Source organism: Abramis brama, assembly GCF_963993115.1.
Source record: "Abramis brama genome assembly, chromosome: 20".
NCBI lineage: Eukaryota > Metazoa > Chordata > Actinopteri > Cypriniformes > Leuciscidae > Abramis > Abramis brama.
The window spans coordinates 11746379-11763779 of record NC_139982.1 but is presented as its reverse complement, the minus strand read 5'-3'; the positions used below and the strand labels follow the sequence as shown (position 1 = coordinate 11763779).

Genomic DNA, 17401 nt, shown 5'->3' with positions numbered 1-17401 from the left:
GAAAGATGGGCTATTCCACTTCTCATGTCCCACTTCCTCACATGCCATTTCTCCTTTATAAATACGGATATAGAAGTGTATGCTCCTTTAATATTCGCATAGGAAGGGTTGCCAGAGATAGCTGAAAAAATGGGCTATTCTGTTTCTTGTGTCCCACTTCATCAGTTATCACTCCTCCGGTGTGGCTTTGGGGTAGAGCATACAGTAGATGGGCCTCCTCTCGCTCAAGAGGGTCATCATGCTGAGGCCTCTGCTCCCCAGAGCTCCGTCTAGACAGTGACATAAAGTGTGAATGGTTCTCTATGGGCCTCCTTGGTAACTTTATGGTGTCTTTATGGTAGAGCGTAGACAGGCCTCTTCTCGTTTTAGTGGGTCTTCATACTTAGGCCTCCTCTCCCCAGAGCTAGACAGTGATATCAAGTGTGAGAGTCTGGGCAATACAACCACTGTCTCATCAGTTGCCCCTCCATTTTGGACCTGGAGGTGATAATGAGGGAAGCGTTTATATACCTGTTTATATACCGGAGGCTTGTACAGATTAGTAAGACTGAGCAAATACCCCTACTTCTCATCTGTCGCTCCTCCAGTTTGGACTTGGAGGTTATTGTGTGGTCATAGTGGAACTATGTAACACGTTTACTAAAGGTTCGTGTGGAGTATGAAGACAGAGTATAAAGGTGGCATCGCGCTGTGGCAGCTCATTGTCTTTCCTCCTTGCTAGAGCTGTGGGAATAGGCAATCATTAGTCAATGAGGCTAAGGGTATAGAGCTTGGCCTTCCCCAATCATCATTGGGTGTTAAAGTAGGGTTACATTCTCCCCTGGGTATAGTTGCTGTTAATAATGCCCTTCTTCAAAAGGCGTAATGAAGGTTGAAGTAGACTGTGATTCATTCTCTCATGTGTACTTTTACAACCTGCTGAGAAGTTACCTTGCATGCTCTCTTCGCTAAGGCCATTCCTATTGCTTAAGAGGTAGTAACGGATTGAGGATTTGTAGAGTTGTGATAGCATATTCCTTATGGGAATTAAGGGCATTCATGTCTTGGTGATGTGCCTGAACGAACTTTGACATTTAATGTTTCCGGTGTAAGTCCTTTGATTTATCGGTGCTAGCTCACTATGATTGTGCATATCTTCACAGCTTTGTGAGGCAGGCACTTGTTCACTTAATGTTCCCATGGTGTCAACGTTATGGCACAGCATTGAATTCTGGTCTGACAATCAATTGGCGTGTTTTCACACATGCTTCACACATCGGTCATGCAAGAGGTGTTCCCATCGCGTCAATGTTATGACGCAGCATAACTTAGACATATTCCACACAGCAACTCATCATTCTTTTTCTATGAAACCTGTAAACCACATTCACTGGTTCTAATTGTATTGCGAAAATAGCTTTAGCGGTTGACCCAAACGCAGCAATTATTTATCGTTCACTAGAATACAATCAAATAGGTTTTCCCACATATTTTGCATTTGCCTTCATTTTATGTATTCTGCACAGGTTTATTATTCTGCAACATCAGAATTGTGTGGCCATACATGTGTGCAGCTCAGAGGAAACATTGATCCTGACCCATCAATACTTTGGAAACTGCTCGGTCTCTTAAATTATTAGACCTTTTTTCTCAAACTATAGACAGTTTTTGCTGTAGTTTCCATATAATCAACTCAATTGCGGTTGAAGGATAATTCCCAGTCATCTGTTGTGTGATTGTGAATTGAACAGTAGTCAAGTCAAGTCACATTTATTTATATAGGGCTTTTTTACAATACAGATTGTAATTTTATAATACATTTCAAAGCAGCTTTACAGCGATAACAGGAAAATAAAGCAACAAAGTTTGTTTCCAGAAGAAAATAGCATAACAGTCCAGCTTAAGTAAGTTCAGTGATATTTAATTTTTGTTGTAAAAAAGTTATTAATTTAGTTCATTTATATATATAGCCGCTAATAATATATATAGTTAAATAATTATTACAAAACAAATAATTATTGTTGAATATTAAATTAAATGTTAAATACATAACATACATTAGAACATTAGCACTTTGATGTCATTATTTCATTGTTTTCTGCATTTACTCTAGTAATGTTGCATGTAATGTATGTCCTTAGCATGTAACTTAGCATTTTAAATACTGCCATTTATCGGGTTCAGGTGCTTGTATTGAATGCATTTTTAGTTTCTCTCTCACACAAAGACTTTTGTCTGGATTTAGGGCCGCTTGCATTTTCCTGCCAAACTTCGGCATTGTGGGACGATGAACTTTGGAAAATCACTGAGCTTTTTCATTTTAACAGAGCAGTCTAATGAAAGCCGTGACTTGTTAAGTGTTCAAAAACTCCTCCAGATGGGAAAACCATTAAGATCAGGAGATTTTTTCGATGGTAAATTAAGAAAATATTTCTGCTTGTCTTGGCCAAAACCCACCTCTTACAGATACTCAGAATGGGGCTTTCTGTTAGTTATGACTCGCTCTAGTTCTGCTAATAGAGTCCCTGAAGGATAACAGCACAAGAACTACACAGTAGAACTCATGGCCTGTAGTTTTCTCAATTGGCATATCAAAGCAATCATGATGTAAATACCTGCATAGTTTTGTATGCACTGAATATTGCCCACAACAAAGAGGTGTTTAAATAGAGGAGAGTTAGGTAAGAAGACCACATATTTACGAAGGACCTGTAATATAAACCTGCCTGTGATTGAAAGATGTACTTAAGAAATGTTATAAACCTTTAAGATAAATGTATTTTTCCCGTCAAAACAAATGTCAAACATAGCAGGTTTGATGATTTTCCAATGGATTAGACCATGTCATTTGTCCAAATATTCTCCATGAAATATAAAAGCATATTTCTGCGGCCTTGTATTACAGATGTTTTCTGGATATCATACACCCTGCCCTACGTGAAATAGAATGCAGTATGTCACAATAAGCATGCAAACAATAATATGCTAAATTGTTGTCACAACTTCTGTCTCTTTATACACATTAGCCACTGGTCACAAGGAAAGAGAATGGTGTTAATTCCAAATTAACATCAAAATAGCATTACGGATCGAATTACAACAGACAACAACATAGCTGTAGCTGCAGTCAACCCAACACCAAACACATGGTTGCAAACTCAAAACGAAGGAAAGATAACCTACAACATAGGACAAATAAAGATAGATGTAAGATATATCCAAAATACAATAAATAAAATCCCAAAATACACAAATAAACCTTGAACAATACAACATACATACAAATATACCCAGAAACACATGAAATAATATCAGAAATACAAAACCATCCATTGAAAATAACTGCACATATACGTTAGTAAACATCTTTAACAGCAATACATTTCTCCAAATAACATGGATGGACAAACATATAACATGGATGGCTACATATTTCATGTTCACGTTTCAGATTCCTGTCACAGACTTTGCTTCTGGGAAACATAATCAGTTGGTTTCATAAGAACAAGATTGAATTTCAAGACTGTTTCATTTCTGTCAATACTTTACAATCATATAGTTTCAGTACAGATCCATTCAAAACACCAATCAAAAATGGCTAAATAAATAGCAGGTTAAACATTACTGTTATTACTATTTTTAGTTATGTAAATCAGGCTATTTTAAGTTAATATAATTTATGTTAAGATGAATATAAGTGAGATAATAAAGGGTGCCAAATTCTGCCAATGTTTTTAAATGTGTGTAAAGGTGTCAGAGCCCTGCTGCATGCTGGGTTGGCAGATCGCTATACATGTATGTGTGAAAACAGCACGGATGTGAGGAATATTTGAGGAAGTGACTCCTCAGGGATAGAAAGAGTGAGAGTAAACAGCAGTTCATTGATTACACAGTCCAGAGGCTACAGAGACACAAGATGAAACACATCCACTACCCTCTAAAAGAGAAAGAGAGTGAAAGAGAGAGTTTGTTTGTGTGTAAATGTCTTCTGAAGCAAAACAATAGGTGTGTGTAAGAAATGTACCAATATATTAAACTTTTTAAACATAAGCACCAGGGTGGGAATTATGTAATTTTAGGGGCAAGGCCATTTGGCCTCCACCTTTTTTTTTTTTTTAGGGGCACCAAGGCCATATGACAGGGCACAAAGGCCATCGTACAATTCGATGGTTTTCCCATTCAGATTGATAGCATAACATCCTAATTTGGAATAAGACATGGATTATGACTTTTTTAATAAATAAAAAAACATTTTTTAATGAGAGAGAGAGAGAGAGCGCCATTACATCCAGAAGGTATACACCCTCACACAACAATAGAAACAACATAAATGCCAATAAAACCATTCAGAAACACCACAAATGCCAATAAAAGCATTCAGAAACAACACAAATGCCAATAAAAGCATTCAGAAACAACACAAATGCCAAAAAATTCATAATTTCCTGCATTGTCGAACGCTCTTCTTCATGCGTTTCAAATATGGACTATAATGTTCAGTAGAGCGCCCTCAGGCTGCTGGTATGAATTGAAAACACAGCACATTGGCTATAAATTCAATAAAATATTATTCCTGTCAATAGAAATCTGATGTAAACTGAGAATATATCAATATTTCTCCAAATCTGCACACTTTTGAGCTAAAAGCCGTGAGGGACGTTGTTTTGTGAATCGCTTTCATGACGACAGCACAGGAGTTTTTTATGAATGGGAGCATCTGACGCTCATAATTCATATTAAAGGTATCGACTCATTTTTGCATTTCATAACTCCTGACACAAATTAAGACATAACTGTCAATATAAATTTCTCAGAATACAATAGTGGTCAAATACTGAAACGTGAGTCTTATATCTTTTTAATGATGTAAGTTATAGTTTGTCAAGGTAATAACATTAAATCTTATAGTAACTTTGAACTATTAAAAAAAAAACGCTTCAGTGCGCCGACGCCGTTACCTCTGGAACCTTGCATAGGGCCCTTTTCTGAAAAGGGCACTTATCTAAGTTACTAGCAAATAGATTTTGATATTTTTAGGTCAAACCGTTCTTGTCTGTCAGTCATATAATGCAGGTCTATGGTCACGGTCTCAAAGAGCAGCCATCCACAGAGTCCAAATTAAAACAATTCCCCATCGTAAGTACACATTGATGGCCTAAGACACGAAACGAGCGGTTTGTGTGAGAAAACGAACAGTATTTATATCGTTTTTACCTCTTGTAACACAGCGACGTCCAAGTGATCTGAGGGCGCCCGCGCTTCCTGCTGTGTGACGTGTGCGCAGACTGGTGCATAGATAGACATATAGATTTCGCCTTGGCTACGGCAGTTCATGAACGAATGCCGTAGCCAAGGCGAAATCTAGTGTATAATCTATGCACTAGTGTCGACAACAGAGTGTCGTTCTTCTGTTGGTGCTGACGTTACATGCTTCTTGCACTGCTGTTTTGATGCGTGAGATCATCGATGTGATTATGACACTGCACCTGCGCGAATCCACAAACTAATTGAAGTTCAGAGACTACTTGGGTGGAACTTGGACAGGGCCAGGGCACACAGGCCACTGTGGCCGTACGATGATTTTTTTTTCACGGGGCATGAAGGCCAAAGTGTAGGGCAACGGCGGCCATGGCCGCGTGGCCGCGGTATAATTCCCACCCTGATAAGCACATTGTGAAGCGTCACATAAGTGTTCTCTGAAGCATGTAGTAAAACTAGCGGGGGAAGAAACTGCACTTATGTCATGCTTCATGTCATGATTCATAACCGCTACGCCAGGGGCGCGTCCTCCATGGAGGCAAGGGAGGCAGTGTATCCTCAAAGAAATTGGAAGTGAAAATAATTCATTTTGCAAGAATAACAGCTAAAATATTACAAAATGTGACACTAAGGGCCAGATTTAGTAACAGCTTGTGCAGCCCGTTCTCATCCCAAGGCGTCATATACTGACGCTTTTGACATTTCGTCTACATCGAACGCACATGGCACCCTTTAGCGTCAATATGAGACGCAGATAGATATGGGCCAGAAGGCGCCTCCTAGCGGTCTAACCCTAACCCTACCCCAGACCTAAACCTACCCATAACCGAACAAAGCTCTGTGCGCCTCATATTAAAGCGTCAGTATATGACGCCCTAGGATGAGAAAGCGTTGGCTTGTGCCAGCTCAAACCCTCTTTTGGCGTTAACAAACTACGGTCAGGATTTACTAAAGACACGCAGTGAAGAATTAGCGCTGTAAAGCTGTAAAAAAACACAAAACTTATGGGAGGAGAATATTTAAATGAATCATACAAGGTGATTTATTAAGGTCTGCACTAGTCAATTTACTGGTATTTGCGCCATTATTTACTTGCCAAAAAAAGCACGTCTTAAACCAGATACTAGATTGTGTTGTTCATTATGGAAATGATCCGGCTGCGTCTGTGTTCTTTAATTTGTGTGTCGTCAGTAGATCACGTGCAGAACTTTACACTGTCATCAGTGCTTTTTTGAAATTGCACAATCTGGCCCTAAAAAGTCTATGAATCACTCATTTTCTAAAGCAGTGGTTCTCAAAGTGTGGGGCCAGATTTTTTTAAAGGTTTAAAGGGGGGCGCGACGAAAAATGTAAAGTTACAGTGGGAGGCTTGCCCATTGACTTTTAACAGATCCTCCAAATCGTGTGGTGAGAATGAATGGGGGAAAGTCGCGTGAGAGGAGGCAATGCTTCCCTCACTCTATGATTGGATATGATGGGTTATATTCCGTTATGATTGGTTCATGCGATAAATCCAGCCTCTTGTTTTCGTGTGCGTTTGCGTATCGGTCTGGATGAAGAAAATAATGCCGTTAATGGAGGACTAATTAAAAAGAGTTTACAACTCAGCCTCTTATCACCGCTTTGTCACATCAAATTCAAACTTGAATTGGCTTGAAAACATGATGACTATGTTTTCATTATGTGAGCAATCAGCATGGTCAACTTCATTTACAGTATATAGCGCTTTTAACAATGTAGATTGTTCCAAAGCAGCTTTACAGTGATAATAGAAAATTAAAGTAACAGAGATTGTTTTGGCTTTATAGAAACTCTAGAATAAAGTTATTGTCCAGCTAAATTAAGTTTTGATTGATTTACTTCCGTCGCAACGATAATTAGTTATTAACTTAGGGGCCGCTAACACAACACCGTTTTAACATAAACTCTTTAAGTTCTCTCTACGCAAACTTTAAAAACGCGAACCTGTGAGAACACTGATAGTGTGCATAAATGTATAATACAGAATTTCCATCGCTTCCGTGTATCCACGTAAACCGGAATTATCCCGACAACGCTTTATCTGTAGAGAGATAAAATAAATAGAACATTAATTGCATAGTGTAAACATACAAAATATAATTGAATGAATAAATTTACATTTGAAAAAAAATACTATGAGGACTTTGCCTCCTCATTTTAACACACTACTGCATGCCACTGGTTCACGTATTTTTCTTACACACACTTATCATTTCACTTCAGAAGACATCATCCACCGGGGTCGAATGGATAACCGTCATGATGGCTGTATCAAAATTTTGGTGCCCATTCACAGAGAGATTGTTTTAAAATGTTGTGTTTTTCTTAAGAAAGTCATATACATACTCATGGCATGAGGGTGAGTAAATGATGAGAGGATTTTTATTTCTGGGTGGAGTATCCCTTTAAAGGGAAATGAAAATGTTTACTTACCTTCAAGTTGTTTCAAACCTGAATGAGTTTCTCTCTCCTGTAGATACTGAGATATACACTCACCTAAAGGATTATTAGGAACACCATACTAATACTGTGTTTGACCCCCTTTCGCCTTCAGAACTGCCTTAATTCTACGTGGCATTGATTCAACAAGGTGCTGAAAGCATTCTTTAGAAATGTTGGCCCATATTGATAGGATAGCATCTTGCAGTTGATGGAGATTTGTGGGATGCACATCCAGGGCACGAAGCTCCCGTTCCACCACATCCCAAAGATGCTCTATTGGGTTGAGATCTGGGCCATTTTAGTACAGTGAACTCATTGTCATGTTCAAGAAACCAATTTGAAATGATTCGAGCTTTGTGACATGGTGCATTATCCTGCTGGAAGTAGCTATCAGAGGATGGGTAAATGGTGGTCATAAAGGGATGGACATGGTCAGAAACAATTCTCAGGTAGGCCGTGGCATTTAAACGATGCCCAATTGGCACTAAGGGGCCTAAAGTGTGCCAAGAAAACATCCCCCACACCATTACACCACCACCACCAGCCTGCACAGTGGTAACAAGGCATGATGGATCCATGTTCTCATTCTGTTTACGCCAAATTCTGACTCTACCATCTGAATGTCTCAACAGAAATCGAGACTCATCAGACCAGGCAACATTTTTCCAGTCTTCAACTGTCCAATTTTGGTGAGCTTGTGCAAATTATAGCCTCTTTTTCCTATTTGTAGTGGAGTTGAGTGGTACCCGTTGGGGTCTTCTGCTGTTGTAGCCCATCCGCCTCAAGGTTGTGCGTGTTGTGGCTTCACAAATGCTTTGCTGCATACCTCGGTTGTAACGAGTGGTTATTTCAGTCAAAGTTGCTCTTCTATCAGCTTGAATCAGTCGGCCCATTCTCCTCTGACCTCTAGCATCAACAAGGCATTTTCGCCCACAGGACTGCCGCATACTGGATGTTTTTCCCTTTTCACACCATTCTTTGTAAACCCTAGAAATGGTTGTGCGTGAAAATCCCAGTAACTGAGCAGATTGTGAAATACTCAGACCGGCCTGTCTGGCACCAACAACCATGCCACGCTCAAAATTGCTTAAATCACCTTTCTTTCCCATTCTGACATTCAGTTTGGAGTTCAGGAGATTGTCTTGACCAGGACCACAACCCTAAATGCATTGAAGCAACTGCCATGTGATTGGTTGATTAGATAATTGCATTAATGAGAAATTGAACAGGTGTTCCTAATAATCCTTTAGGTGAGTGTATATACAAAAGAAGATATTGGTAACTACTGTGGTAGTCAATGGTGCCCCACAGATGTTTGGTTACAAACATTCTTCATAATATCTTATCTTGAGTTCCACATAACAAAGAAATTCATACAGCTTTGGAACAACTTAAGGGTGAGTAAATGATGACAGAATTAGGGCTGCACGATATGAGGAAAAGCTGCGATGTGCGATAACATTGTTTAATATTGCGATGACGATATGACTTGCGATAAATATTCAAATGTGAATGTTAGCTATACTGTTCCCATGTCTTAGTGCTTTAATAGGTTCTTTGCGTGATAGGTCAAAGGTTTATTACCTGCCTGGTTCAGATTACACGATTTTAGCGCGATTTTGGCACAATCCGTTTGACGTAGGGTGTCGTGGGGATTCGTAAACGACAACGGGCATCGGGACGCAAGATTCAATCGTTTCATCTGGTATAGTGTGTCATCGGAAAGCAACGTGTAGTCTGATATGTTTCTTGTCCACACACGACAAGATTTTAGTAGTCAAAATCGTGTAATCTGACACTGTGACTATCTTAACAGACACAAAAATCTTGTAATCTGAACCAGGCATTTATTCATCGTGTCAGGCTGTTTGTTGCGATGTGTTCATCACGCGAGTTCATATCGCGATGATGATGAAAATTTGATGTATCGTTCAGCCCTAGACAGAATTTTCATGTTTGGGCGAACTATTCCTGAGAAACAATCCCATTATCACATAATTCCCAAATGATTGCCAACAGATCACAATTTTTCAGCAATGGTGTATGGGCCCAAAAATGTATTAAGAAATGAACCAGTATAAATTTTGGTTTTATTTTGGTTTTAAATGTTAGCTTTTATAGCATTAGCTTAATTCAACGTTCTCACACGTGGGACACTTCTAGAAAGGTGTTATAGATTATAACAGCTGGTTTTGTTTTTGTTGTAGTTCTTCTTGTCATTCCAGTGATCAAATATTACTTTACAAGATGAACTAATACTTTAAAAACTAGTCATTGGGGAAGATTGAGAATGTTCTGGAAAAGCGAGAGAAAACAATCCATTCCAGCAACTAGTACATTCTTCCAGCATGACCTCATCTAACCTTTCTTAGTGTGCTGTATGAAACTATACACTGGGTAAATCTCCCATTGACATTCATATGTTATTTGACCTCCACCATCTCCTTGTGCATGTATTTATCAATCACTGTCACTCTCATCCTTATTGATTATTGATTAGAGAAAGGGGGGATTGTGTTTGTGAAAGCATTTGTGATAATAGAAGCCTGCAATCCGGACCCCTGTGGGGGAAGAGTGAGAGAGAGAACAGCCAAAAAACAAGAGAGATCACAAACTGTTCATGGTTAGTGGGTGACGTCTGCTGGCTAAAGCATAAAGAGAGACTGTGGCGGAAAAAGGAAAACTGTAGGGAATTAGAAAGGAAAGAAAGGAAATGCAGGGGGAGAGATGGGAAAGGGGGGAGTTCCTAAAACTTTTCTAAATCCATGGCCAGTAAAATTATTACTTTTAACCAAAAAATACCTGTTTACCCCACACCTAAAGCATGTGGTTTTGCCCTAACATGTAAACAGAATCTCTGGTTTGCTGACTGGAGCTCTGCTTCGAGACCTATAGTGAGCTGCCTACTCAGCATTTTGAAGAAATAGTTTGACCAAAAGACCCTACATTGGACAAGCAGTTTGGAAATAGATGGATGGAGCTCGTCTAAATATAATATGGGCATTTGAGATTTGAACATTATGATGGGTACACTGTGGCAAGCAGAGCGGAGCCGAGGGCGTGAGAGAACGGCGTGAGGCTGGTGGCGTGATTGATAATGAGCAACACTTGCGCAACGCACCGGTCTCGTATATCTCACGGAGGAGCGGAAGCATAAAAGAAGGAGCGACGACAGTGAAGGACGAGAGAGGACCAGGCCTGGACTATTTATGTTTTGTTTATGTGTGAGGCAGTCGTCAGTGAGGGACTGCTGTTTTTACTTTTTTTTTTTTTATATATAATTTTTTTATATGATTAAAGTGTGAAACGTTCAGCGCCCACCTCCTTTTTCCATGATCCTTTAACAGTGTTACATAGATAATGACAGATTTTTTTTTTTACATAGATAATGACTGAAACTGTTGTGGCCTGTTTTGCCATAACAGCTTGCCAACAAACTGTCCATTGTTACCAACGTTTTTTTTTTTTTTTCTTAAAGTAGCGAGTCGTTAGCTCAACAACATGCTAACTCTATTGGTATTGGAAACAATTGTGAGTTGACCCTTCACATGAAGTGAGGTATTTAAATCACTCACTTAAGAAGTTTCATTTGAATTAGAATGGCTTCCTCAGCAGGTGTAGCTGCCATGTTTACTCTAGATAGCAAGGCAGCTAGCTATGTTTTTGAATGTTTAGATGAGTTAGGTCAGACACATTCTTTACACAAGTATTCAAACACGTCTGTGAGCGCTTGGCCAGCATACTTGCATTGGTTATTAGCTTCTAGCAATGCAAGATTGACATGCTTTGTTGCATTGCAGAATGTGTTGCAGCGCAATTCATAACCAAATGCAAGTAGGCCTATGTGCACTGACCAAGCTGCATTTGCGTACTTGCAGTTAGTTCACTCCAAAATGAATTTTATGTCATCATTTACTCACCCTTATTTCATTCCAAACCCATAAGCCATTTGTTTTATTTAGTTTTTTGCTTCGAAACTCAAATGAAGATATTCACTCATCATTTTTGCCCATCCATTGGAAATGAATGCAATCAAAACTTCTATGCTTCAAAAAATCCCAAAAGACATTGTAAAAGTAATCCATATGAATCGAACGGTTTAATCAAAGTCTTCTGAAGAGACATGATGGTTTAAATGATGAACAGATTTGATTTAGGCTTTTATTCACTTATATACATTGATCAACACACATACATATAGCTAATCAAATATGGTAAACATGAAAGCTCAAATATGCTTGCTTCGTTTGTGTTCTGAAAATGAACGCAAGTCTGGCGGGTTTTAGCAACACTCAACACTTTTTGGCCTTAGAATGTTTGGGGTGTTTAGATTTAAGCCAGCCTTCTCTTCAAGGCCATTCCTCTTGCATGTAAGACAATTTAAATGCAAATGTCCGTCTACAACACCATTGAGTAACAAATTGAGCAAATTCTGTCTTTCAGTCGATCCCCAGTCGCAGGATTCCTTGCCGAGCCAACGCCGCATCTGGTTCCTTTTTCGCCAGGGATAACACAGCCAACTTCCTGTCATGGTGTCGAGAGGTGGGCGTAGGTGACACCTGTCTGTTCGAGTCAGATGGGCTTGGTGAGTCTTTTAAACAAATCCATCTCTGACACAGCAACAAAGATTTATGGGTAAATAATAATCTCTACCTTTTTGAAATCTGCCCCGTAAAGACTTTAAGCCTGATTTATTACAACAACTGCATCTCTGTATTTCTAGAGTAAAAGCAGTGAGAGAGCATGTTGGACTTGCACAAGGCATCAGACACAAAATCACATTTTATTTAATTTTGTGCCTACGTGTTTGATATGTAAAAATGCATCTTCACATCGAAATGTTAAAAAGTCCCTATTATGGTCATTTACAGGTTCATAATTTTGTTCAGGGGGTCTGCTAGTATAGGTTAACATGATTTAGTGTTCAAATACACATTTTCCTTACAAGTTACATTGATGCAGCACCTGTTTTCACCCTCTGTCTGAATGCTCTGTTTTAGTTTAAGTTTCTTTTAAACCCGCCTTCCGAAAAGCGTCGTCTGCTCTGATTGGTCAGTTGGCCAAGTCTGTTGTGAATGGTCTTCTGCTTAGAGCGTGTGCCACAAATGTAATGCCTTACCTTAACCAAATGTGTTAATGGAGATGTCGCTACATAATGGAAATAATGGCAAGATTATACAAACAAGGTGTTGCAGGGGGTTTCTGCTGGATTTCAGATTCACTCCCTTAGGCATAGACTTTGTACTTTGTAACTTTGCAGATTGTTTACATACACAAACAGCTATATTACACACTAAAGAAAAGGTTAAAAAAAATCATAATAGGTCCCCTTCAACATTTATTTAATACAGTTAAGCCTGTTAAGAGAGACTGAACCCAAGTCCCATTATAAAAGTGGACAGTGGTATGGACCATGGTTCATGTGGCGATGAACAGGAGATGTCAATGAACAGTGTGATTTTCTGATTATAACGGACACACTCTGATGTGACGTTCTGTGAACACGCAAGAGAATGTGTGGTGTGTTGTGTGTACATGACGCAGAGAACGAATGTACATGTATTTGTCAAAACTTAAGTATGAAAAGCTGTCCTAACCTCACTTTCATATGAAAATTCATAAAAATCTACTTGGATGCCCTTAAGATTTGAAATGCAAACCAGTGCAGGAACATATTTGTGAAGTGTGTGTTGCTGTAAATCTGTTCTATATACCACAAACTGGCTAATCTTCAAATTAGCATATTAGCAAGTGTGGTGCATGATGTGGTAAATTACAAGTTATTCAGCCATATTTCGATTCAAAAGAAAAAACACATTCAAAAGCGGAAAAAAAAATACTTTAATACTTTTTTTCTTCCTTTCCCCCTCAGAAATAGCTAAATGAAAACATGGATGCGTTATGTTCAGGTGGGATGTTCTGAGGTTTGATATGGAGATTATGGATTTTAATGCATGTTGTTTTGTGTTGCCATCACTCAACCTCACTGTTTCATGGGAAATGTAGTTTGTATGCTCCACAATTCCTTATGAAAAGCATGGCGTGTTGTTCAATCACTTCATGCTAAAAACACACTGAGAGTCTCACGTTGAGAGAACATTAGCTGTCAGTGAGTGTAACAGTGTAATGAATGACTAATTCATCATCACCATGTGGTTTCATAATTCATCCATATTGATATTTTCAGTAGTTCTTTGATTTGTACAGTATGTTAGCACACAATACAGTGTCTGTTTTATGTTTTATGTTTTATGTCTCACGTTTTTATTTGTATGTTCTTCTAGTGTTACACAAACAGCCAAGAGAAGTTTGTCTGTGTCTGCTGGAGCTGGGAAGAATAGCATCCAGGTAGTCCACAACATTTTTTTATTTTATTATTCTTTCAGCACTCGCACTGTCATGTCGCTCCAAACGTTATGACTTTGGTTATTTGGTGAAACATAAAACACTGCAAAATTATGTTATTTTTTGATGTCTTGTATTTTTGTCTTGTTTTCTTGTTATCTAATCATTCCTAAATCAAGATACATTTACTTGACAAGCAAGTTTAAATAAGTTTATTGGCAGATATTTTTTCTTGTTTTAAGCATAAACTCTCTTAATTTTAATCAGTTTGTAATTAAACAAGACTTATCTTTTCATTTAGCTTCTTAAATAAATGTATCTTGATGTTTAGAATGTTTAGCCTATACATTTGTACTAAATAAAAAGACAAAAATCCTGAGTAAGATCCTGGGGTTTTTTTCATTTTTTTTTCAGTGAATTAGATATTTTGAAGAATGTTGGTTTCCAAACAGTTTTGGTTCCCATTGACTTATATAATGTATATAATTGTATATAATCCCATTTAATAGAAAAAGCATATAATTTAGTATCAAATCTTACAAGTAATGGTAAATTAATTTGGCCAAACCCATTCAAAGAATCTTGTGGTTCCATGGCTCTATTGCTTTGTTTTTTGTAATACGCAATTTTGCATTGTATGTTTCAAAATCACAATTTTGTTGTACTTGTAATCAAAGTGTGAATGTTCACTCTTGTGACAGGTATAAGGTAGAGCCACCTGGACTTATAAAGCTGGAGAAAGAGATTGAACAGGAAGAGAAGAGACCTGAACCTCCACTCTCACCTGTACCTCCCGCTTCCAATTCTCAATCTCCATCCGTTTCTCCGTCCATCTCGTTATCTCCATTCAACAAGACCAACTCCAGCAAAAAAAGTACCGGCAAGCTACTGGATGATGCTGTGAGTAATATTTTTCTTTCTCAGATATCACTATTGTTATCTGTACCAAAAGTTCCACTCTAACAAAAGTTTATTTTCCTCTAGAATGATAATGTACAGTTTTCTGTCATTTTGCATGTAATGTGTGTTCCAGGTGAAGCACATTTCTGAAGATCCACCTTGTAAGTGCCCAAATAAGTTCTGCATAGAGCGACAATCGCAGGGCCGTTACCGTGTTGGAGAGAAAACGCGTTTCATCAGAGTAAGTAAAAATCGCAACAGACCTTAGTCAGGTTAGATGCCATATTTACAAAAATATGGAAATATGTGACTCTGCCTACATTTCTGCGAAACCTGAGAGACGTTACTCCGTGTTCCTTTTGCTGCACTTTTCAGGTGACACGTCCACAAGAGGCGCTATAAGCAATAAAAAAAAAATCTCCATTGCAGATATAGGTTCATTAAGCAGCCCAGGGTCATGAATATAAAGTGCCCATGAGTACAAAATGGTTGCAAAATTACAAAATTGTAGCACATTCACAGCAGTTTCAAAGTGAAATGTCTAGTAATTTGTGCTAATTGAGTGATACATTTTAAATTCCAAAACAGTTAAACGTTACTTTTGTACTCGGCACTGTTGTACATTACTCGTACCTGAGCGCTCTGCATCGCTGTATCCGGACAGGTGAGCTACAGAACAAGTTTACTATGTCAGAAAGGCCATAAATATGGAGCGGATTATGTGGTGCAAATGTAAATAAAAGTATCAGTTTACAAATCATGCACTATAGTAAAAGTGTTTTGAGGTCATAACTGTAACTTGTATGCTGTGTTTCTTTGTTTCTGTTTCTCCCCGTGCCCTAATTTTCCTACAGTGTCAAATTAGTCATTATGTTCACCTGTTCTGTCAATCATCTTGTTAGTTCTTCTGATTATTTAAACCCTGTGTTCTCCCTCGTTCTATGTCCGTTCTCGTCAATGTATGTGTTCATAGGAATTGTGTATATCTCCTGAGTTTATCCTGTTTCTGAGTATTTGCTATTAAAATCTATCTCCTAGTATTATTACTCGGCACGCAATTTACTATTATACCACATTACGTGACAACAACTTAGTATTTATAGAACTGCACAAAAATATATGAAGAATCTGTGATTTGGCCAAATTAATTTTATTTTGTAAATTATAAACAAATTTTGATTTTGATGGCTGCAACACACTCCAAAAAAATTGGCACAGAGGCAAAATAAAAGTGAAAAGATTGCAGAATATCCAAGTTAAACTGTTTTGAAATAGTGTGCACAGTTAGCAGGTGAACTGGTAATAGGTGAGGGTATCGTGTTTAGGTATAAAAGGAGCATCCACCAAAGGCTCTGTCTTTTCAAACAAAGATGGGTCATGGCTGACAACTTTGTGCCAAATTTCATGAGAGAATTGTCAAAGAAAAAAACTAACACATTTCTCAATGCAAGATTGCAAAGTATTTAGGTCTTTCACCAACTACCATACACTATGTTGTGAAAAGATACAGGGAATCCAGAGAAATCTCAGTGCATGTAGGGCAAGGCAGGAAACCGCTGTTGAATATGTGTGACCTTTGACCCTCAGATGACGCTGTCATGGATACTGTGTTAAATACAGCCACATGGCCTCGGGATTACTTTGGAAAACCTTTGTCACTGAACACAATCTGCCGCTACATCAAGAGATGCCACTTGAATCTATGTTACACAAGGTGAAAGCTATACATCACTTCAATGCAGAGATACCGGCGAGTTCTCTGGTCCCGAGCTCATCTCAGATGATCCAAAACACAGTGAAAACATGTGCTGTGCCAGAAGAGTCCACATTTCTTCTTGTTTTTTTTTTCTGAAAAAACAGACATCAAGTTCTCAGTCCCAAAGACGAAATGGACCATCCAGGCTTTCATCAGAGACCGATGTAAATGCAAACATCTGTCCTGGTATGGAGTTCATCATGGGTGACTTGCTTATGTGTGAAGGCACCACTGATGTGAAGGCGTATAGAGTCAGAGACATAAACTGCCATCAAGATCTTTCCTGGGAAGCAAGAGAGTGCCAGGCCTCATTCTGCACATGCTAAAACAGAGTGGTTTCACTCTGCACCGTAGAAGGGATGTGCCTCATCCCTAGTCCATATCTCTCTCTTACTGGAAATGTATGATGACCCATCATGAAGAGGAGAATCAGACAGTGACGGCCACAGACTGTTGAGCAGCGGTCTTGTTTCAGGAAAAATTGGGAAAGGAAATTGACACAGTGGTAAACATGCCTCTGTCCCAACTTTTGTGGAGTGTGTTGGAGCCATCAAAATCAAATTTTGATTATATTTACACTATTAGGTTAAAGAGAATTAACAAATCACAGATTCTTGATTTTATTGTATTTTACAAAATGTCCCAACTTTTCTGGAAATGGGGATGTATACTCTAACAGGCTCATAATTATCAAGCATC

General features: G+C 38.6%; 1 protein-coding gene across 1 annotated transcript in view; it reads left to right on the top strand.

The window, feature by feature from the left end:
• Positions 1–17028, top strand: part of gas2a (growth arrest-specific 2a) — a gene marked incomplete at its 3' end in the record, with an annotated part of 30724 nt that extends 13696 nt beyond the window's left edge. Inside the window, exons 4-8 of the mRNA XM_084094220.1 lie at positions 12145–12286; positions 13986–14049; positions 14748–14946; positions 15080–15187; positions 16807–17028. Of these exons, the coding sequence (XP_083950346.1) occupies positions 12145–12286; positions 13986–14049; positions 14748–14946; positions 15080–15187; positions 16807–17028 (735 nt within the window). The remainder of the gene's footprint in view (positions 1–12144; positions 12287–13985; positions 14050–14747; positions 14947–15079; positions 15188–16806) is intronic.
• Positions 17029–17401: the final 373 nt, after the last annotated feature.